Here is a 23559-nt window from a genome sequence, read left to right on the forward strand (position 1 = left end):
GAGATAGACAACATGCTGCCAGGCAGAATCAGGATAATGGGGTGCAGGCAGACAGCTGGCTGAACATGAGCCAGCAGTGTGCTCAGGTGGTCAAGAAGGTCAACAGCATCCTGGCCTGGATCAGGAATGGTGCGGCCAGCAGGAGCAGGGAAGTGATGTGCCCCTGTATTCAGTACTCGTGAGGCCACACCCTGACTACTGGGTTCAGTTTCGTGCCCCTCACTACAAGAAATACATTGAGGTGCTGGAGCATGTCCAGAGAAGGACAACAAAGCTGGAGAAGGGTCTAGAGAACATGTCTGGCAAGGAGTAGCTGAAGGAACTGGGATTTTTTTTAGCCTGCAGAAGAGGAGGCTGAGAGGAGACCTCTTTGCTCTCTACAATTCCCAGAAAGGATGCTGGAATGAAGTGGGGTTGACCTCTGCTCCCTAGTATCAGGTGATAGAATGAGAGGAAATGGCCTGAAATTGTGCCAGGGGAGGTTTAGGTTGTGTTAGGAAAAAATCCTTTACTGAAAGAGAGTGGTCAGGCATTGGAACAGGCTGCTCAAGGAAGGGGTGGAGTAACCACCCCTGGAGGTGTTCAAGAAGTGTGTGGTCACGACACTTTGGGACATGGTTTAACAGCCATGGTGGTCTTAGGCTGATGGTTGGACTCAATTATCTTGAAGGCCTTTTCCATCTGAAACAATTCTACAACTTGACCACAAGAAACATGAAGTAATTCTTTGTCTAGTCAGCACTGATACAGTCTCAGCAACATTTGTCCAGTGTTGAGCTGCAAATCAAGACAGAAGGCAAAAACAGGAGACACTCTAACTGGAGTTAAAAAAAGATGGCTGATGATCAGACAGATGTAAAACATTTCCCATCAATGACTAAATTATCTGATCTGGCTTATCAAAGAAAGAAAAAAAGCACAGATGAATTGAAAATCTTCAAGCAGCTAGAAGGACACTGCAAAGAGGGAAAGAACAAATAATTCTCCCCAGTGATCTTAAACTGCAGCAAAAAAATCAGACTAGGCACCAGAAATAGATTTCTCAGCTCTGAAGGCAGTTTCCATTGGCAATCATCACGGATAAAAAAAAAATCACAAGGAGTGCCTAGATAAACAACAGTTAAGAAAACATAGGTCAAATTAATCCTGCCTTCAGCTTTCTAGTCTACCTGCCTATATCTGCATGTGATCTGCCATCTAATTTCTGGTAAGAGCTTTTGTCAGATGTCTAAAGAACCCTCTACTCTCTTACAAATGCCAAACAAAACAACACACGCATCAGATTAAGGTGGGGGGGGAACCCTAGTGTAACAAAACCCCAAAACCTTAAAGTTTACCAAAGATCCAGAAAGCTTTTGCTTTGATATAAAGCACAAAATTCTTCTCAGAATACCTCACCCCTCAAAATAAAAAAGAAAACAAACAAAATCAAACACCTCTTACCAAGTAGATCACCTGATAGGTTGACAGGCAATATAACACAGACAGACAAAATGCTGACAGCAATCAACAAACAGATGATGTGACGCTGGAAGGCAAGGTAATGTATGGCATCTTCACCGCATCTCTCATGGATCTCATCATCGCTGCACCATAGACAGAAAAGCACATGGTCAGTCTGCTTGGTACCTTTGGGAATGGGTTTTCAACATACACTGATTTCTCAGTCCACCCTGTGCTTGATCTTGTTAGAAGTGTCCCTGTTTACTGCTGGGAGAATGAACAAGATGACCTTTGAGGGTCCCTTCCAACCCAATGCAATCTCCATGAATCACAGAATTTCAGGGGCTGGAAGGGCCCTCAAAAGATCATCTAAGTCCAACCCCCCTGCCAGAGCAGAGTCACCGACAGCAGATTACACAGGAATGAATCCAGGCGAGTTTTGAAGATCTCTAGAGAGGGAGACTCCACAACTCCCCTGGGCAGCCTGTTCCAGTGTTCTGTCACCCTCACAGTGAAGTAATTCTTCCTCCTGTTTCCATGGAACTTCCTATGCCTCAACTTCCACCCACTGCCCCTTGTCCTGTCATCAGGCATCACCCAGCAGAGCCTGGCTCCATCGTTTTGGCACTCAGCCTTTACACCTTTATAAACATGAATGAGGTAACCTCTCAGTCCCCTCCTCTCCAAGCTAAACAGCCTCAGCTTCCTCAGTCTCTCCTCGTACAGAAGATGTTCCTTTCCCTTAATCCTCATGGCTCTGCACTGGACTCTTACAAGTAGCTGACTGTCTTTCTCAAACTGAGGGGCCCAGAACTGGACACCATATTCCAGATGCAGCCTCACCAGTGCAGAGCAGAGGGGAAGCAGAACCTCTCTCAACCTACTGGTCACACCCCTTCTAATCCACCCCAGAATGGCATTGACCTTCCTGCCACAAGAGGACATTGCTGGCTCACGGTCATCCTTCCATCCACCATGACCCCCAGGTCCTTTTCCCCTTCACTGCTCTCCAGCAGGCCCATCCCCAGCCTATACTGGTGCATGGAGTTGTTCCATCCCAGGTGCAAGACTCTACACTTGCCTACAAATCCCTACTGGTTTTCAACACAGTTGTGTTCTTTATCTAATTTAAGTTCCAAAAGTGGTGTTTTGGGTTTTTTCCCTTTTGCAGTATCACCATATAAAAATTAACATGAGGGAATTTAGGCTGGAAACAAATAACCTGAAAAGCAAATATCCAAATTATTTCTTAATCAGCCTAAAAGAGGACAAAGTCATTTGCTGTGACCTCTTTCTTTATGAGAGTCATGAGGTGTTCAGATCACACTGTGACAGCATTCCCTCATCTCCATAAAGCCTCCCCATGAGGAATATTACAACACAATCACCTTACTCTTATGACACCCAATTAATATAGGGTATTAATAGGATTTGGAATGAATGTTAATCACCTATTCACTGACAGATCATTAAAATAGGGGTTCTTGGAAAAGAAGGAACTGAACTACAAACATGGAGGTAGACAGGCTTGATCCTCACTGCTTTTTCTGCTTCAATGTACCCAAGCCAGAAACTGATTTTTAAATATCATGAATTACTAAGCCACGAGAGACACAAAGAATGAACATCACATGGCTAACACTCGGTTTCTCGGAAACAATGGGATGAGCTTTTCCTAGCTATTCAGTTCCAGCCCCAACCAAACCACCAGCTCTCCACAGAAATCCTTGCAAAGAAACCCCATTTCCTGCCCAGGCCCCTACTAGCTTCTAACAGGGGAACCTCCACAGAGTACTCTTTAAAGGATAAAAGCCTAGAACCTAGTTATTAACTCAGAGTCCATATAAATGCCATAGATTCATTTAGGGTCACACACTGTCCCAAGATCAGGAAGCCCCTGGGCACTGAACAGAAGGACAACTGTATCCTAAAGAAGTATTCCCACAAGCTGACCTTGTTTTTATACTTTTTTTTCCAGTCCACCAGAGGTACCTCACTAACTATTTTTAATGCAATACTCTTTTAAAAGAGAACAAAGCAAACCATAGCTCACAATTTCTGTTTCATGTACTTACTGCATCCGAAAAGCAGCTGTCATCCACGAACAGAACCCCTATAAATAAAGAAGGAAGTTTTTGAAGACCTAACATACAAATAAGAATTGTACAGATTAGAGACTCTAAGAGAAGCATTTCTATTAAGCCAACCTCTTAGCTAAAAAGCTGGCCGTCTGTTATTCTGAAATCATCATTTAGGAGCATACAGAAAAATACCTAATAGTCCACATGAAGGACCCTGTGAAAAGTGTATGTCCTCAAAGACCCTTCAAAACCCCTTCAAAGGGTTTGTTGCTTTTGTTGTGTTGTTTGGTTGGTTTTGGTTTCTATTGCTTGGGTTTTTAAATTTATCCCAGTAAAGAGAAGTCAAGATTGAGATTTCTAAGGACTTTTTTTTTTCTTAAACAGATTTTTTTTTCAGAGCAATTCTTTTTTTCCAAAACTATTTTCAGAGACTCTAATTTCAAGGACAAGATCTATGAGAGCTTAGTATGTTAACCAGTTAAATGGTAGCTAGAAACAACACTGAGATCACATTAACAGAGAAGTTTCTCATATAGGGTTACAAATCCTCATGACCTCGAAGGTGTATAGTTCATGTATCTCACTGAATGCTCCAGTATGGTTCAAAAAAGCCTTCTCTCTGCAAAGACTTCTTCTTTCAAGTGAATAGTACCCAACTAAAAAGACACACTTTCTTCACAGAATGCCAGGTTGGAAGGAACCCCAAGGATCATCTGGTCTTTGACAGAGGAGTTGGACTGTATCTGGACCCCTAACATTCTGTGATTCTAGGTAATAGCATAGCTGGTTCAGCACCTTGTCAAGCTGAGTCTTAAAACTATCCAATGCAGGGGAATCCACTGCTTCCCTTAGGAGATGATTCCAGTGTTTAACTGCTGTCATGAGGAAAATTTTTCTTTTGCAGTCTAATCAGAATCTCCCCAGGAGTAACTTGTACCTATTACCCCTTGTTTTTCCCATGTGATTCCTTGTAAAAAGGAGTCTCCATCCTCACGGCAGCCACCCTTTATGTACTGGTATATGGTAATTAAGTCTTCCCTAAGCCTTCTCTTCTCAAAGCTGAACAAACCCAGTTCTCTCAGCCTTTCCTCACATGGCAGGGCTGCCAGTCCTCTGATCGTTCTCCTGGCTCTAACAGCTTCAATGATCGAATTGCTTTAGGGTTTTTAAAAATGAAGAAAACTACACAGCAGAGCAATCCCAATCAAACATTACTATGCTCTTGATGCTCACACAATTATTTAGGTGCAAAGCTAAATATTAAGTTGATACATACATAAAATGTTAAAACAGACTGTCACCATTGGAGACCAAACAGAGGGAGATTACCTATGGTTCTATAAAAATAAAGGATGCATTACTGATTTCTGCATATAGATGGCCTTCCTGTTTGATGACTGGTTCATCTGGTTAGGTGGAATGGCAAATTACAACAGATTCCATTAATTTACAGGGGGAAAAAAAAAAGAACCTATCAAAACTCTAGCGTACTTACCCTATCATATTCAGGATCCTCAGGTACTGATGAAGATGTTGACAATCGGTTGTATCGTAATTCACTAAAATACATTAAATGATGCTTTTAAGTATCTTTAGTAATGGATGATGGAATTCCACTAATAATTTCAACTTCAACAATTCTGAAGTAACCAAGGGAATCATAGAATTGTTAGGGTTGGAAGGGACCTCAAGGATCATCTGGCTCCAACCCCCTTGCCATGGGCAGGGACACCCTACACTACATCGGGTTGCTCAGAGCCACATTCAGCCTGGCCTTAAAAACCTCCAGGGATGAGGCTTCCACCACCTCCCTGGGCAACCTGTTCAAGTGTTTCACCACCCTTATGGTGAATAACTTCTTCCTAATGCCTAATCTAAATCTACCATCCTCTAGCTTGGATCCATTCCCCCTAGTCCTATCACTACCTGACACCCTAAAAAGTCCCTCACCAGCTTTCTTGTAGGCCTCCTTCAGATATTAGAAGGTCACAATAAGGTCTCCTCAGAGCCTTCTCTTCTCCAGACTGAACAACCCCAACTCTCTCAAGCCTGTGCTCACAGGAGAGGTGCTCCACAGAGTCTTTTTCACTTAGGAAAGTTGTGGTTTTCACCTTGTAGCATATGCTTAAATTACAGAAACTTGTGCTATGTCTCATGCTGAAAAGAGAGGACGTGAGCTTCTGATGGATACCTAGCAAGAATCAGATCTGCAAGGAGCTTCCTATTCAGACACTACTCACTACAAGACAACACCTCTTTTCCCTCCACTTTTCTTCCTTCATCTTACAGCCACTACCCAGAATTTCTCTGTGCAATTAGATCCAATACCTGCAGGGCCACCTCCTCACTTAAATGGAGTTCTGTAGCAAGGCTAGAAACATTTAGTGACTTTGCTGCCCTCAAAAACAGCAGAGCACTTCTTTTCAGTTTGTTGCTAAAGAAATGTTGCGACAGGGAGGTGCTCATAATTACAGGACAATACCCTTTAAAATTAAGTGTATTAATAGGTATATCTATGATAATTTTGACCTAACTGGTTCACAGGCCACAATTCATCAGGAGCAATAAATAACATAGGCCCCTATGTGTCTGACTGCTCAAGAACCTGTTTGTCCCATGCAGGCCTCTCCAGTCCACATGGAAGTGGGCTCTATAGCAGAACATCTTCATTCCTGCTGCCTGAGCTAGCTGGATTAAAGCTGGGGTTTTTTTTCCCCACTACCTACTTTTCACAACTGTACAAGGATTACAAACCCACATTTTGAGTTCTTTCTGCTTAGTTGTGAATTTCCCACAACTTAGTTTAATACCACTAATACCAGAAACAGGCTCACTGTTGAAGTTCATGAACAGCTAGCTATGACACACCAAGATGTCATCTGTAGAAATATTTTGCAAAAAATAACCAGAAGCTCATTTTCAGTGAAGAATTTCAGAAACCTGCCTTAAAACACCTCTCTTTTTTGTTTTACTTTTTAAATCCTTCAGAAATATTTACTGCATGGGCTGCACAGGAAGCTCTGGGAAGATAGTGGGTTTGAGCCAAGCTAAACAAAATAGCTGATATCCTATCAGAGAAGCACACTACAAACAACGTGTAGGTTCATAGCATGTTAGCACACATGCAGCTTATTTTCTTACCTCCACTTCCTTAACTCACAACTGTAGAATGCAATTTACAAGGATGGTAAACACACAACTTCATTTCCCACACTGCAAAGAGGAACTCCATGAGTGGAATGTTTCATGCAAAGCAGCAGAAGGAAATATATCTACCTGATGCAAAAGCACTTCTTTTAATCCCTGTTGACTGCACTTTCTTCCACATGCACCAAATGGTTTCAACAAATCAGTCTAACTAGGTATCTTTTCTTTACCTTTCAGCTTCTGACACCAGAGCAACACGTCCGTAGTCCCAGAATCTCTTTCTTATAACTGAAAACAGTAATATTAAAATCTAGAAAATAAAAACACAGATCTTTAAATATTTATTTTTCCACTGCATCATAATTATTCTTAGGTGTCCAAAGAATGCCATCCTAGCTCTTAAGCCAACTGTCATTTGTTAACCAACTCAGTGTAGGCCATGCCACAAACCAGCCTGTCTGGAAGCAAAGAACCAGAACATCTGCCTTGCTGTTCTAACTCATCAAGGAGAGGAACTGCATGCAGAAGTACTTCTGAACTGCACAGCAAGAAGTACTTGAGAGGAGGTCCAAACTTTCATAAATGCACCTTTCCTATTATTCATTACTTAAAGACCAGAACTATGATGGAAGACTTCTAATTTTATTTCATTTTTAAACAGTGATGTAAACAGGCTGTGGGAGACTCAATCATTTTCTCAAGTATGAGAATAAATTCAGCAAAAGGAATATATAACTCATAAACCCCAGAAACTTATACTTAACCTCTGCAACCCATTTTTTTTTTCCTTCTCTCTCCCCTCTATATTTTCACTTTTTGAAGACTGTATGTTTCACACATGACATTTTCTTTCTCCTCCCCTTTCCTCCTTCCCTCCCCTTCTCTTCTTTTTACATTTAGTTTTCTTTTTCTTTTTTAAAGAAAGCCAAGTTGCTCTGTATGAAGCAATGAAGCAGAAGTAACAAGGCTGGTTTTCCACGCATATGTAGCACACACCCTCATCTTCTACCCCTCATACATCCCATACCTGTTTGGCTAGAAAGTGGTGCTGGTGTGATGTAACATATTTAGATCTATGTAAAGACTGAGTGGCCAACCAGCATGTGTGTCAAGATTACACAGCTGATTTCCTCATTTCACAATTACTAAAACCTCCTTATAACAGCTTCCATCCCACAAGGGAATATTAATTTAGATCATTCTTCATCTGGCCATTAAACTTCAGGCAAGCAGGAAAATTCCCTACACTATTTGACAACTTTGGTTGAAATTGGCTAATGTATTCTCTAGTTATTAGGAGGAACTGCCAGACAGAAATAGGAAGACAATGCAACACAAACCTCACTTCCTTAGGAAATCAGCCCAGAAATAATATGTAGAAACCCATCAACTGACAGTTATGAAACTAAATGTGTCATGAAAGTAGGAATACAGGAGTTGCTAAATAAATAGCAGTACTCTGTACTTGAATAATAGAGGAATCTTCTGTGCTGCATCTAACTCTACCTAATGCTGTTTGAGAGAAAATTCCAACAGCAAGTAACCCAGAAACAAAGACTTGGTATCTTAAAATTCAACCACAGCTTTAAAAAAACAAAACAAAACCAAAAAAAAGTTTTCTCAAACTCTAAATCTTAGTTGTGCCATCACCACACAGAGCAGTGAATACTGTGCATCCTCACAAAAATGGATTTATGGCACCATGCTGCATGCATATTCCAAATCAATAGCAAAGAATGCCACTATGTAACTTTTATGAACATCTTCCACATTTCTACAGAAGGAATCAGACCTTACACAGAAAGGTTTAAGTTCCTCCACAGAAGCTTTCTGGAACTCAAGAACTAGAACTATGCCCTCCCTTAGTCCCATTTTATGACCACAAACGTCCCTTATCAGGCCAATTTGCAGGTGTACAACTCTTTTTCTGGTAGCTTATGACCACATACACCAAACTTACAGAAATAACAATAACTTTTATTGGGAATTTCCGGCCTGTCCTGGAGCCTCCAGCAGCAAATCCTATTCCTCCTTTTGCCAGGACTGAGATGATCAGTACATTACTTCCTTGACAGCTTCATGAAATCCTTTGCTTTGTTTGTTTTTTTTTTTTCAAATTGTGAAATGACAGGTTTTCCATATTGTACTTCCTTTTGATAAGCAGTGAAATTAGCAATGATGTTCCTTCCCTGAAAAGGTACCCAGTGTTTAAACCCAGAGTAAGGAAAAAAATGTTCTTGCTGTTAAGACAAAACACAAAAATTTGAGCTACCACTACAATGCACATCATGACTCCACATACAAACTCTGTGATACTGTACTCTCTACATCAAACATAACAGTGACACTGTCATTCCACATGGACATGAACCTTTATGAACACATGAAAAGTGGTTCGATGTTCCCAGGATGGCTTTAGCGCATTTCTTATTCTGAAGATTCTCAGAATAAAATCCTACCTGATAAATAAGTTCTGAACAAGCTAACTTTTGAGAAGACCAGGATTACTTTCAATACAAGAAACAGAAACTAGGCTTACAAAAAAGAAGGTGACGTCAAGCAGCAGGACAGTTGGGATTCCACCAAAAGTTACTCCTTGGAGCACCGTGCTGCCCCGGGCAGTGCTGTAACAGTAGGTCTCATTTGTTGTGTTGAAAGGTATGCTTCTATTCCAAAGGTGGGCGAGATGAGAATTTCCAAAACTCAGAAAAAAGAAAGGGTTCATTTTGTCTTTCCCTTGTAAAAAAAAAAAAAGAAAAGAAACAAACGAAAAAAAGATTAAGTGAAATGACCATACAAAAAGGCTTGTCTGGTATCTGTGAGATATGCTAACACTACAAACATTAAAAGCAGAGGTATATTCAGCCAGGATACTACTTCAGAAGAGAATTCATAACTTTCCCCCTTCACCTGTAAAATACCTCACAATAACTGCTAGGCTCATTTGCTAGTAGCATTAAAATGAAGATTCCAGACATCACAACCATGTTCTCCATAGACATTTGAGGTCCACTGCAGAAGGCCCCCACAAAACAAACTTCTCTATTTACTTATTCCAGCCCAGATTTTTATCCTAGGAGTTACATGGGGTATTAGATACTCCAACAAGAGCAGCTTGAAGATTTTGCTCCTAGTTGATGGGTATGTGTGAATGTACTGGCTTGAACTTTGTATTCAAATGTCAAGACCATAAGGATATTGATAAATTTCCCGGGGGGGGACTGGTATAGAACATTCAGGATCTTTCTTCTCTGCTCTTGAGATAGTTGAATCACAGAATGGTTTGGGTTGGAAGGGACCTTAAAGATCATCTCGTCCCAACCCGTGGAACTAATGCATGAGTTGCCTTTAATAGGAGAATTCAACTGAAAGAACACCACAGTAATTACAGTTTATCACAAACAAGAAAGAACAAAGAATAATTCTAAGAAAACAGCCATCTACCACATTTTAGTCAATTGACCTGTTTAGATAACATACAAGACTACACAAGATTTGGCTATTGATACAAAGGTCTTTTCACTGCTATACATAATTGCTCACTTATTTTGGGGCTTTCCATGGTGAATATTTATTCTCTTGCATCTTATTAACTTGATGGTTCCTATGAAGTACTGGGGACAAAAGCATGTTTTATGCAGAACACACTTCTGATAGATTCACAATGAAAGCATATCCCCAAAATCTCTGTCCTTTGTGAGGAAATATTGTAGGTCCCCATCATATGACCAGGGACATTTGGCACATCATGCCTCTGTAAGAGACACGTGTCTAATAGCAGCAATATTCTGGAGCCTGAAAACAAAACCAAAACCAGAATATGAATAACTTTGAATTGTCCCTTTAAACAGCAGGAAAACAGAGTTGTGAATACTCCTTCCAAAACCACATTTAGTAAACGTTGGACAGGGTGACACTGGGAGGAAGAAATTTTGTCCCAACTAATACATTACATCACAGGAAAAAAACACGCCCAAACACAGCAAAACCAAACCAACCCCACACAAAATGTGGGCCGTGAACCTATCCTTGTTTTCCAAGGACTGAAATTTAGCGCTGACAGAAAAGAGAGAGAATCTTTTAACATACTTTAGGAACCTCTACCACAACGACTGCGGAGACTGCATACTAAGTTTTAAGTAACACACTTAGATCTTAATAGACAGAGTTTCCAAGTCTTGAAAGTTATTATTTACTGCTTTTTCAGTAAGCCAGCTGTCAGGAAGATAAAGGGCAAAGACCTCCTTCACGGGTGGAGTTGCACTGCAGCAACCGCGACCTTACCAGGGAACAAGAGCCCCGGTACGGGCTCTGAAAACGAGAAACCGTCTCCCTGGTTTTGGATGGGACCCCGACAACGTCCCCCGGCATTGCCACGGGCGCGAAACTGGGGCTGGCAGGACCTGTTTCCCTAGGCGGCACACCGAAAAAAACCCGAGCGTCAGCCCTTTGCCGCCTCGGTCGCCTCAGCTCAAGGAGAAGGCGCGGGGGGCTGCCCTCTGCCCCGCCACAGGGAAGGGACGCCCCCAGGGCTGCCTCGACCAGCCGCTCCCCGCCCCGAGCGCGCGGAGGGCCAGTGTCCCGCTGACAGGGCAGCAGGGAGGAGGCCCGAAGGAAACGGCTGTTTCCTCAGGAGAGCCGGGACCGAGGAGAGACAGAGGCGGCCTCGGCCCCCTCAGGCGGCAGCCCGGCCCCACCGGCACCACAGCGCGCGCGCGCTCCCCGGCGGCCGCCCCTGGGGGCTCACCGCGCCCTCTCACCTCCCCGCGGCCGGACCTGCCCTGAGGCCGCCTCACGCAGCCCCGTGCCGTCCCCACACAGCGCCGCCGACGCGGCAGCGCCACTCCCGCCCTCCTTTACCTGCACCGGGGCAGCCTCTCCCCTCCCGTCTCGTCACCACACGGGGCGCGGCGCCGAAGCACCGTCCCAGCCCCAAAGTTACAAGTCCCAGCAACAAGTGCCGGGAGCCGCGCATGCGTGCCCGGACTTAGCCCCGCCGCTGGGCCGCGCTTGGCGGGAGCCGGCGGTTAGAAGCCAGGGTGGAGGCGGCACAGCCCTAAAAGCAGCTGAACTTTTCCCATGGACGCGTTGCTGATACCTCGCCTTTCCAGCCTGCCTTTCCTGACCCTCAGGGAAGGGACCCCGTAGTGAAAACAAGTGGAGGAAAACTGCTGTCATTCTCCTTGCACTGTGGGCCCTTTCCACCTGCCGCCAATAAGACTGGGCGGCTGAGAGATGCAGTCAGCCGAGTTTAGTTTGCTCACAGGAGGCACTCGGAGCTGTGCTGAGGGCTGGTGTTATTCCTACATGGTAAAGACAGCAACTGCTACTTAGCCAGAGGCCTGTGTCTGCCAGAACTGCTTTTAAACATCTTCTCACAGAATCATAGAATACCTGACTGGAAGGAACCTCAAGGAACAGCTGGCCCAACTGCTGGAAAGTGTTTACAAATCATAACTAGCTTGGGCAGCTTGTGCCAGCTTAGCAATTGAACCACATCCTCATTGACTGTAAGTAACAAGGAATCTTCGCCTCCTTATCACTGAAGCCACCACATGCATCATTTCCTTAACTAATGAAGTGTTCTGCAAAACTAAAGAAAACCAATTAATATGGTCCAGTGCCTGGCAAACTAACTGATGATGTAATTTGTGACCATATAAAGAAAAGGAATTAAAAGGTTCAAACGAAGTTCAAGCCTGAAAGACCACCAGACACCCCAGGGACAACATGTCCTAGCTAGAAGATCTATGTGCAAAATGGTTATACTGGCTTCTGAAGACAAAAATCTCTGGTGAAGGTTGAAGGATTTCCTAACTACTTGGCTGATTTCTCAATTTTAATGTTAGAGTAGTGCAGACTACAGGTTTGGAGGAAAGCCTTTTGTGCCTCTATGATTCACACTGTCCATTAACAATCCAACAGATCCAAGCAGACCTTTTTTTTTTTAAGTGGTAAAAAGAGCAACATCTTAAGAGAGATTGTGTCCAGTTTTGGGCTCCTCAGTTCAAGAGAGACAGGGATATACCAGAGAACATCCAGTGGAGGCTGCAAGGATGATGGAGGACTGGAACATCTGCCTTAAAAGGAAAGGCTGAGAGCCTTGAGGCTGTTTACTCTGGAAAAGAGAAGGCCGAGAGGGGTTCTTCTTAATGTTTACAAATACCTGAAGGGTGGCTGTCAAGAAGAAGGGACCAGTCTCTTTGCAATGAGGTAGGACAAGGGCCAATAGATCAAAACTGGAACACAGAAAGTTCCACCTAAACATGAGGAAAAACTTCTTTATTGTAAGGGTGATGCGGCACTGGAACAGGCTGCCCAGAGAGGCTCTGAAGTCTCCTTCCCTGGAGACATTAAAAACCTGTCTGGATGTGTTCCTGTGTGACATGCTCTAAGTGATCCTGCTTTGACAGGAAGACTTGATTCAATGGTCTTCAGAGGTCCCTTCCAACCCCTACCATTCTATGATTTCACAATTCTCAATCTGGTAGCAAGCAAGTAGGTATCAGTTCAGTAAGATAGGTAACTCTGAAATAAATTAATTAATTGTACTAATATAAATGTTCCATGAAATATTCAAAGCCCCTTGTCTTCACACGCTTATAGAGAAACCACATTCAAATGTTGTTAAGTCAAAAAAATAAGAGGCCTAGGGAGTTTAACTAAACGTGTCTATGGCAGAGCTGGGATGATGCTGATTCCCAGCCATCCACAAGGATATCCTATCCTTTACAGGGGCTAATTGCTTCCAGACATCAGGGTGGAAATGAGGAATGGCAAGGCCCTGCCATCCTCATCTTGTCTATCCTTCATTTTAGTGTTTTCTCAAGAGCCACTTGATACACTGCATTGCCATACAGCATCATCATTTTTCTGTGTCCTCATCCTTTGCCCCTGAATGGCATGATTGGCCTCAATGAGCAGCAGGCATCGGAGGAAGATCAAGATAAGGATGAAAAAGTTTAGAAGGAACAGGGAAATCACTTGCCTTCAGATTTCCACCATACCTCCAGTCTCATACATGAAGCAATGGTAATGTTACAGAACAGTGACCCACTTTGAAAACAACCAAAATCATCAAGACATTGTAAGGGTCAGTCTGATGTTATATCGACCAAAATCTCAGTCATCTGTTGTCTTTTTGCTTTAAAAGATATGTGCATCCCAGCTGCCTAGAAGCCAGCATCTCTTGCAGTTGACAATCCTGCTTCTACCGCTCCATCTTCAATTCACTATGTTCCTGTGTATTCCAGCTGTGTGTATCTCTCTTAGGGCCCTGCATGTGTATTCATTGTCCTGCTCCCTGCCATTTTATTAATCCACAGTTGCTTTGCTCTGTCAAAAACTTGTTTCACTTTCCAGGAATAGGACAAAATTAAATGTCCTGAAACTGTGCCAGGGGAGGTTTAGGTTGGATATTAGGAAAAATTTCTTTACAGAAGGAGTGGTCAAGCATTGGAACAGGCTGCCCAGAGAGGTGTGCAAGAAAGCTGTGGACGTGACACTTTGGGACATAGTTTAATGGCTATAGTGGTCTTAGACTGACAGTTAGACTTGGTGATTGTAGAGGAATCTTCCAACCAAACCAGTTCTAGGATTCTATGAATGGCTGTTTGGTAGAGAGCAGCATTTGGCTGTATAAATGCTATTTGCCTCCCCAACTCCATCCCCACAAAAAGGCAAAAGTCCCAGATATCTGCAATAACTGGGAGGCATTTCAAGGTAGAATTTCATAACTTATCTAGCAGCTGCATTGTAGATGATCTGTCATTTTAAATTGGCCATAACTATTATGTTAGTTAGAAATTGGCATAAAAGTTCCCAAGTCAAAGGAGAGCAGTTCAGATTCACTGCAGGAATAATGAAATTCCACTGTTCTTGAATGGTGTTGATTATTTTAGCTCTAAAACACACTCTCTTCTACTTAGGGCTCTGTTGGTGGGGAGGTTGTTTGGCATGAACACAGCAGCATAATTATTCCTCCTGGATTTTCTGGAATAACTCTTCCTGTGGATGCTTTATTTCAAACTGGGAATTCAAAGTAGAATAAAATAACTTAATTTTAAATTAGATTTTACTGATCTACCTGCAGCAGAGTAGACCTGCCACCTAGGTGAAGCCTCAGTGTATGTTTGCAGCTGTTCTAGGACCAAATCCATTTGGTGGATTTTCTCACTGATTCCCTAAGCTGTTTGTACTTTTGATTATTGCCTTATTTTTCAAAACAAAGTTCTGGGTAGACTATCTTACTCTATAGAGTAAAATAGGTGATACTCAGTGATCTTGATACTATAGTCTTGACATTCTTTGTTCTGAAGGCTTTCGCCCAACTACAAAATTATTTTTCCCTCCCTTTCTCACAAGAATAACATCCAGCTTTTGTCATTTGGGGTTTTTTCCTTCCTCTGTCTAGACAGGCTCTTTAGCTAAGTGGTGTGATTTTGTTTATCTCTAATTTCAACAGCAGAGTCACATTTCCCTCCTCCCTACCTCTTGTAAATAGGGTTCTGTTTACCACTGTCTGTTCTTTAAGTGACAAAAGCCACACACTGTCATTAGTTAGGAAACATTTAATTATGTTGCTAGAGCAGATGGAAAACCAGCCTCAGGACCTAGGGAGTGCTTCAACAGAATTTTAAATTCTTCCATCTTTCCTGTCATTTGCATGCTCCATATCCACTTCAACAGCTCTTTAACACCAGGTTGAACAAGTGTGCAGGGTATTTGCACTTACATGTGTGACTTTTCCCTTACTTTATTAAATGACCTTATGGCTGAAGAACTCCTTTGTCACTTTAGTTTGATTTATCACAGCAGGACTTCCCTTGATGGGTGAACTCCCAACAGAACATCAATAGCCTCTGGACGTGAGTAGCAGGTGGCCTGATGCTTTACCATGCGTGGCAACTCTCACCGTGGTTTCTTTTCTCTGAAGAAACTCATCAGCCCATCTTGCTGTTCCTTACTTATCTGCCTATTCAAATACATCCTAATGGATTTAATCCAGGCTTCTATCTTGGCAGCCTTTTGCTATCTTTACCTTCATCTTTGCCTTCATCTAGCAATCTGTTTACAAGCCTAAATAAACCAAAAGTCTTAGTGTGGGCATTATGAAGTCTTCCTTTGAAAGGCCTGAGCATTGATATGTTTGTAATACAACCAAACAAATAGAAAAATGTAGGCAGCTAGATTTAAATGAACTCTAATCATAATACAAATAGGCAAGCAGCAAGCCTTGATTTAAATTCACAGTTTACACTTGGTTTCTCTCTATAATTATTAATTCTTTTTGTAGTGCTGCTTCTCATTCATAGATAAGATGTTTTCAAGGCAGAAATAGCCTTGCATTAAAGTTGGAATCTATTTCTGTTAATCAAAGAGAACTGATCTAGCAAGGTATGATAGGATTTTGCCTTGCTCTTACGTTTTGTGTCAGGTAGGAAATGGTGAAAGGGATGCTGATATAGATGCTTGGGCATGATTCATTTCTCTCATGATCTTTGTCAAGTTATATTTGGATGAAAACTGAAATTTTATTAAGATCTACAAGTAGCTACAGCCTAAAATAGCAATACTGTAAAGTACAGGAGAAATCTTCAAGAGAGAAAAGAAAAGTAAGCTTATTACATCTTTTGCATTTAAACTTGATTTATGAAATGGTGAATTGTTGTCCCTACCTTGTGCAACAAGCTCATTGGTTTTGATCATCCTGGTTATGCCTAAGAGGCATTCCTGTGAGTGCTCCCAGGCTTCTGTACCCATACCCCAGCTACAAACATTGCTGAGCCCAGCCACAACAACAGCCAAACCTTGCCATATCAGGAGGCCTGTGCCTTACCAGGAAGTAATGCTGTACCAGGAATCACAGAATGGTCTGGGTTGGAAGGAACCTTAAAGATCACCTAGCTCTAATCCCCTCCCACCACAGGCAGGGACAGCTTCCACTAGACCTGGCTGCTCAATGCTTTGTCCAGCCTGGCCTTGAACACCTCAATGGAGAGGCTATCCACAATAGCCAGTGCATGGATTTCCTCATCACTCACTTGTCTGCAGTGTGGGGTTTTAAACCTCTGTTTTATGGCTGGTTGCAGCTGTGGAGAATCTCTTGCTGATACATAGGACTTTTAGGTTTATTGTTAGCATTGTCAAAGTGCAAACACTGTTGATGTGACACTCTTTGGTGCAAAACTAGGACAAGGTGACCTGAGAGGTGGATGGCTTCATTGTTTTCTAAATATCCATATTATCTTAATGCCTATATGTGCATTAACCTCATGTGTATAGAGGCTGAAGGGAGTTATACATAGGTGGTGTAGCACTAACTAAAATTAAGGCAGCTCCCTGTGAGAGAGAGTGAGATGGAGAAACCATAACTCTCTGGTCTCTCCCACTGAAGAGGACACCACCTGGCCACATGACCTATTGGGTTTAGATGCATTTGGGAGCAGCTGTCACCAATGCAAAATATCAAACCACTTACAGCTTGCAATGTTTTCCTTTTCTTGGGTGCAATATACATTAGATTTTTTTTTAAGAACTCTAGTGTCCTCAAAAGCCGCTGTGCTCCATAGCTGTCCTGATTGTACATAGTCACTCTTGTTGCAACAGTACTGAGGTGAGATCTGAACAGACATCAGCATCCTTGTCTTAGGTTTTGCTTTCCGTGGAGCAGAAACCTGGGTGATTGCTTGTGTAGAAAACCATGAAACATTCCAGGAGATCTTGCAAGGCTAAACCATTAGAAAGTCAAGTCAACAGGGTGTGCTGGAACCTTGGACTACAAGTAGATTTCTGTTAACCAGTGTCTCAAACATTGGATTTGAACAGAGTAGATTGGAAGAGGAAAACTACTTTTTCATTTCATGACAACTGCTTGAACATTTCTAAATGTAATTTACTATTTTTTTAAAGGGCCAGTAGCTGAAGTCTTAATATAGCTGGTTGCACTTTAAATAAGTATATTCTTAGGTAACTATATATATACTTTTAATAATATATTTGGACTGAAATCTGGATTAAGTAGTTTTTGAAGGACTTTTTACATGAGTAATTTTTTTTAATTTTTCCCTTGGGCAAAAATGTCCTCTTCCCTCCTCTGGATTTATGAATGGGGAAAAAAATAATGCAGAGTGCAGACTGTGAGGATTTCAAGGAATTTGGGGTTTATTTTAGTCTCAGGTTAACTGAAAGCGAACCCAAAGGAGCAGAACTAAGAGTAACACTTTATTAGCTACTGTGTTCTGCCTAGGTTTATGTGTCTCATCCTTTAGAAATAGACCTGATCTGCTCAGTTCGGATTTTGGCTTTGCAAAGAGCTGAGAAGGTCCCTCTTGTGTTTTCCACTGCAGCAGTGGCTTGGCTCCTTTGCAGATCCACACCACAACAGGCCAGCACAGGGGGCCACTAATAACAGCAGGATGATCCTGGTGAGCCTAAGCAGGGGGTCAAGTGCCAGCTAGTAGAAGCACAGGTGTCCTGGCCCAATTGGTGACAGGATGCAAAGTGGCTTAAGCTGGAAGCCAGCGTGAAGAGCTATCACAACAGCAAACAGCCATGACCAAGGGCAGATTGGCATTTTCCAGTGAGGAAGATCCTGCACCCTGGGCCTGGCATTACTGAAGCATGACTGGAAATGGTGGGGTGCAGCAGCATTCAACCAGTTCCAAATGATGATGGTTGTTTGAGGTCATGTGGGTCCTCACTGGACACATTTTAGCACCTCCACTTTAGGGAAGCAGAAGAGTTGCCTAAATAGTGGCCATTCCTTACCGTATGGTTACCAGTTGGACATAGTATCACCATACCCTCTGACTTTCCCATTCTCATCCCTCCCTATCCATCCTTTCATTCCTCTTTATTTCCTCTTCCCATTCATCTTTTCCTCATATTTCCTTCTCTGTGATGGTTTTCTTTTCACTGAATCACTTTATTTTCTTTCTGTTCCAGCTTTCTCCATTCAAATGTATGAAGAGGGTACAAGGGTATTCCCTTGTATCTCTTCCAGCTGTACTTAGTGTGTCTGACATTGCCTCACAAGTGAGAGTGTGTCCTGATCTGTGTTAAAAGGGAAAGTAATGGAGTCACTGCAAGCTAAGCTTGAGCGCATGAGTGATCTATGGATCAGTGGAGAGCTTTCTTCCCCTTAAGCAAGTAGTAACAGATGGTGAGAAGGATATCTCTTTGTTTTACTAAGAGACTTTATGTGCAGTTATTGTTTGACTCTATTGGTGATTAGGGTTTTGTTGATAGAAGCTGTGGTTGTCTGGTGCCTCTGAACATCGGGTCATTTGTTTTGGTGTCTAAATGTGGACTTGAAAATTTTGGCCGAGGCAATTTGCTCAAGGTCATTATCCTAACTCAGGGACAGGCCTGGGAAGAGAGCCCAGGTCTTTCCAGTTCTCCCTTCCTATTGATATACTGTTCAGTTTTAGTAAAGCAGATGTTTTTATATTCATATTCAGCAAAGCAGCTGTTTATATAGTCAGATTATATTCCATATTGTAATAAAGTGAGCGATCAGAATTCATTTGGGAGGAGTTAAAAGCAGGTCCTGTCAAGTGGCACAGTCACTTTGTGGGAATTTCTGGAATGATATGGACTCCAGGGCAGAAGAAAGGGTCCCTATTGCATGTGAGCACTTAAGCAAACTATTTCTGCCTTCACACTATGCAACCACTTCTTTTAGACCCTTTATGGATCAGTTCCTGGAACTGTACAGGTGCAGGTGAGGGAGTAGGTGTAAGCTGGCACTATGGCACGTGGAGCCCTGAGGTTTAAGGCCCCAAACTGTCAGCTTTTCTGGGGAACAGTAAGCTATATTGATTGTAGTTCCTTTGCACTGTGGGTCCCTTGAGGACTAGAAGGGTCTTACATCAATGTGAAACTTTGAACTTATTATTCAAATTATCACAGTGAAAACATTTCTCAGAGGACATGAAATTGTCTTAAGAAACCCGTTCTGATTCACTTTGCTGTATTCTGGATCTGTAACTGGATCAGTTTCAAGGCAAGCCCAGGAAACAGTATATTTTCATGTTCTATTATGAATCAAGGCATCTTCTTATTTAAGATGCCATGTGTTTAAGAGTTTACTAGCTTGGGAACATGGTGAAGTCCAGAGGTAAGCTTTCCTACCTCAAAGAACTGAGAACAAATCAAGGAGTGCAGCCTCCAGAGAGTTTTGAGAGCCAAAACTTCCAAGTCTGCTGCACATCATGATTTTTCAAATCCCTTTTGCTGGATTTACAGAACCAGAACTTCATTGAAAACACCTTTTTCCTGTAGTATGCCTTTGAGGTGTTCTAACAGATCTAGTCAAAGTAATCCTCTCAAATTTACTTCCTGGATCATCTCTGTCTCTGTCCTGAGTGTAATTATTTATTTCTAGTTTTACTGTCATAGAAGTAAAATATTTCTCATTCTGTTATTCTCAGAATCAAAGTGTGAGAATAACACAGAATCAAAGTGGAGAAGAGGGACTAGGAACCCAAATCTTGCTGAAATCAGTGAAAAAATGCACTGAATTGCTTTTGGTGTCATTGAAAATCTTTTTACTGTGTATAATTTGTCCAAAGGCCCTGGGTTCTGTAACCGGCAACGGCTGGAGCTGTGCTGCATGAGTAAGACAAATTTTATTCACTCTGTCTTTAGTTACCTAACCTGGAAAGCTGACAGGTGCCAGCTTCAAATGCATGGAATTTCTTCATTTCCTGCAGAAACTCATGTGGAATCCAAACTTTAGGTTCAGAAATTCATTTGGTTGCTATGTGGAAATGCTGGTCATTCCTGGAGTGATGCTTTTGAATAAGCAAATGGCTAGGAAAGAGAAGAAGAAACAAAACAACTCAAGTTTGTGTTTCACGCTCCGAGTGACTTGGCCAAGTGTGGCTAAGATCCCCTTTCAAAATCAAGTGACCATGATGCATCTCCCAGGGTCCTCTAGTATGAACGCTAAAAGGATTAAAACTAGTCAGGTCACACAGCTTTATTTTGCTCTTTACAAAGGGCCTGTTAAATCCGAGACTTTATACCCTTTGTTTACATAGATATGGGTCTGTGGCAGGAAATTACATAATTTAACCTGTGCCATGAAGTAAAATACCCTTTTGTGTTCTGTTTTGGAGTCACACAAGAAATTGTATTTTCTCCAGTTCTTTCCTACTGAAGTCTTTTTCATTAAAAGGTAATAACATACAAAAACCCCCAAACAAACAACACACACACCCCCAAAAACACACCAAAACAAAACCCAAAGTTACCAAAGCAATACAACAAGAATATAAACATTTAAGTGAAAACAGCTTTGTACATTGAGTCTGTGCCACACACCTTCCTTTCTGAGCACTGCAGCATGGTTTGAGGGCAGAAGAAAGTTAGGGGTCCTCTTTGGATATTTGCTGTTATGCAAAGTCCCAGAGGTGCAACAAGGCACCCAGTCTAGGCAGAAGGAGGTTGCAATCAACAGCATAAATAATAAATCAGCATAAAGAGTAAACAAATAGTAAACAGCTTGCTAGGGTTTTAAAAATTCTCTTGATAAGTCTTTGAAATTTTATGGACAGATCTGAAATCTTGCAAAATGCAGCTCAGATACTCTCATAGCCCTTTAAGACCATTCTTAGAAGAGTCAGGAAGACTCTGAAGACAAAGAAAAGATGCTTGTAAAGCTCAATGCAACATTTACAGCCAGCTGAGCCTTGTCACTTTCTGTTTAAAAAGAATTGCCATTAAGCACTGGCATAAGGGATTACAACCTGATCCAGATCATCATTTTCTAGGAAATGGTTTTGTACTTCTTGGATTTCCTCTCCCCAAGGGAAGCCCCTCAAACATCCTCCCCCAGTACCAGCCCAGCTCCCCCAGAGCTCAGGCAGGTCTGGTGTTGTTGCTGGACCCATTTAGAATTCCACTTGCATCATCTTTTTGGTCATGGCACTAGTGTGCTGTTAGCATCAAGGGAAAACACGTGAGCAAGTAATTATTCTGAAACTGGATCCATCTAGGTTCTGTGGTGTAAAACCAACTGATATGTTAGGCTTGATGATCTCCAAGGTCTTTTCCAACCTGGTTAATTCTGCGATTCTGTGATATGCAATAGCCCCAAAGTCACTTTAGCAGCAGATGCTACAGATGGAAAACAACTCTGTAAGTACCTTAGTTCACTTTCCTGTGATTGCAGGTATCTTATTTCCAGTCAATGTGTTTGCTAAGGCACTGCCCGAGATCACAGAATCATAGAATGATTTGTGTTGGAAGGGACCTTAAAGATCATCTAGTTCCAACCTCCCTGCCTTGGGCAGGGGTGCTTTCCACTAGACCAGGTTGCTCAAGGCCTCACCCATCCTGGCCAAGTACAGGGGCATGATCACTGCTGGCCACACTATTTTAGGTACAAGCTAGAATGCTGTTGGCCTTTCTGTCCACCTGAGCACGCTGCTGGCTCATTTTGGTGGACATGCACCAGACTTTCAGAAGTCCACAGATCTCTTTGGCCAGAAAGCTCTTTTGACATGGAGCACAGCTCTCTTGGTACCACCACATGCATTAAAACCTTCAGATGCTGCATTTTGCTGCAGCATGCCTGACACCTCCCTCACACACAGGTTCCCTTCTACCAGGGATGCGCTCTGGGGCAGGAAGCTGTGGAGATCCTACACAGGGAGGTCCCACATTGTGCCCTGATGGTGACCATGGCTGGAGCATGTCAGTTAGAGCCCAGCTCAACAGCAAGCACCAAGGGCAGGGAGAGCCTGTGCAGCCTCTCAGAGCCTCACCAGCCCTGCCTGGCCTGGAGGTGGGCTCTCATTTGCATCACTAAGGCAGGAAGAACAGACTCTTAAAAAAACACTAATCAAGTTTTACAGTGTAAACAAACACACAGCTGCAAAGAGAAGGAAAAAAAAGACACACACACCCACCCCCATTTTTAGCTAGACATGAACAGCTTCTTGATAGAAAATTAAGTGGTGCTCCTACAGAACAGAGCTTTTTCTCAGTAATGGGGACATTCCTGAATGAAGTGCACTGTGGCGTGAGGCAAGCAGGTTTAGGGTCGTATGCTTATTTGTCTGACTCAATAGCAGTTGCTAAATGTCGGTGTCCTCGCTAGCAGCCCTTCTGTAGCCATCAGGGTGGTAACAAACCCTGCTGCCCCAGCCACATCCAAGGCACAGGCTAGGGCGGTGGGGAGGGGCCTGCTGAGGGGACAGAAAAAGCTGTATTTAAACAGTTGTGTTTGCTTTTCTGTGAGACAAAAAAAATATCTTGGAGATCTCTGTTTTTTTCTGCCAGAACACTGGCACTTTGCAAGTGCTGCCAACACAAACCCTACAAGCAAGCCAGCTGACATCAGCTGACTAAGGACATGGTGGGACTTTGTACATTTTATCCATTTCTCCTCAAACAGACAGCCTTTTGTCCAGGCCATTGGACCAAAACAAGCTCATGAGTAAAAAGCAGAAGCCTGCTCATGGAAGGCATGCTGAAGGTGATGTGATCTAAGATACACAGCACTAGAAGTGACATGAACTGAGCTGAAGATCAAACCAGGTTTGCAGTCTCTCTCAAGTAAAAGGAGGTTTTACCATACTGGATACACTGTGGGCTAAATGCATTATTCTTATTGCTGCCTGAGGCTTCAACACTGCCAATAAAGGTGCTGAAGGGCAACAAAACTGGTGAAGGGTGTAGAGAACAAATCTTGAGACTGAGGGAACTGGGGCTGCTTAGTCTAGAGAAGAAGAGACTAAAAGGAGAGCTCATTGCTTTCTATATCTTCCTGAAAAGACCTTGCAGTGGGGTGGGGGGCAGTTTCTTCTCCCTAGTATCAAGTGGTAGAACAAGAGGAAATGGCCTGAAGTTGTGCCAGGGGAGGTTTAGGTTGGATATT

The 23559-nt window shown here is 42.6% G+C and overlaps 1 protein-coding gene across 1 annotated transcript in view; it reads right to left on the reverse strand.

Moving 5' to 3' along the window:
• TMEM63A (transmembrane protein 63A) overlaps positions 1-11649 on the reverse strand; it is a 36211-nt gene extending 24562 nt beyond the window's left edge. The window contains exons 1-6 of the mRNA XM_054170546.1: positions 11532-11649; positions 9211-9407; positions 6902-6981; positions 5020-5083; positions 3519-3556; positions 1444-1586 (exon numbers count right to left, since the gene is read on the reverse strand). Coding sequence (XP_054026521.1) covers positions 1444-1586; positions 3519-3556; positions 5020-5083; positions 6902-6981; positions 9211-9407; positions 11532-11646 — 637 coding nt within the window. The 5' untranslated portion in view covers positions 11647-11649. The remainder of the gene's footprint in view (positions 1-1443; positions 1587-3518; positions 3557-5019; positions 5084-6901; positions 6982-9210; positions 9408-11531) is intronic.
• Between the last annotated feature and the right edge of the window lie 11910 nt (positions 11650-23559).

The sequence above is a fragment of the Dryobates pubescens genome, chromosome 2, assembly GCF_014839835.1.
Source record: "Dryobates pubescens isolate bDryPub1 chromosome 2, bDryPub1.pri, whole genome shotgun sequence".
Taxonomy (NCBI): domain Eukaryota; kingdom Metazoa; phylum Chordata; class Aves; order Piciformes; family Picidae; genus Dryobates; species Dryobates pubescens.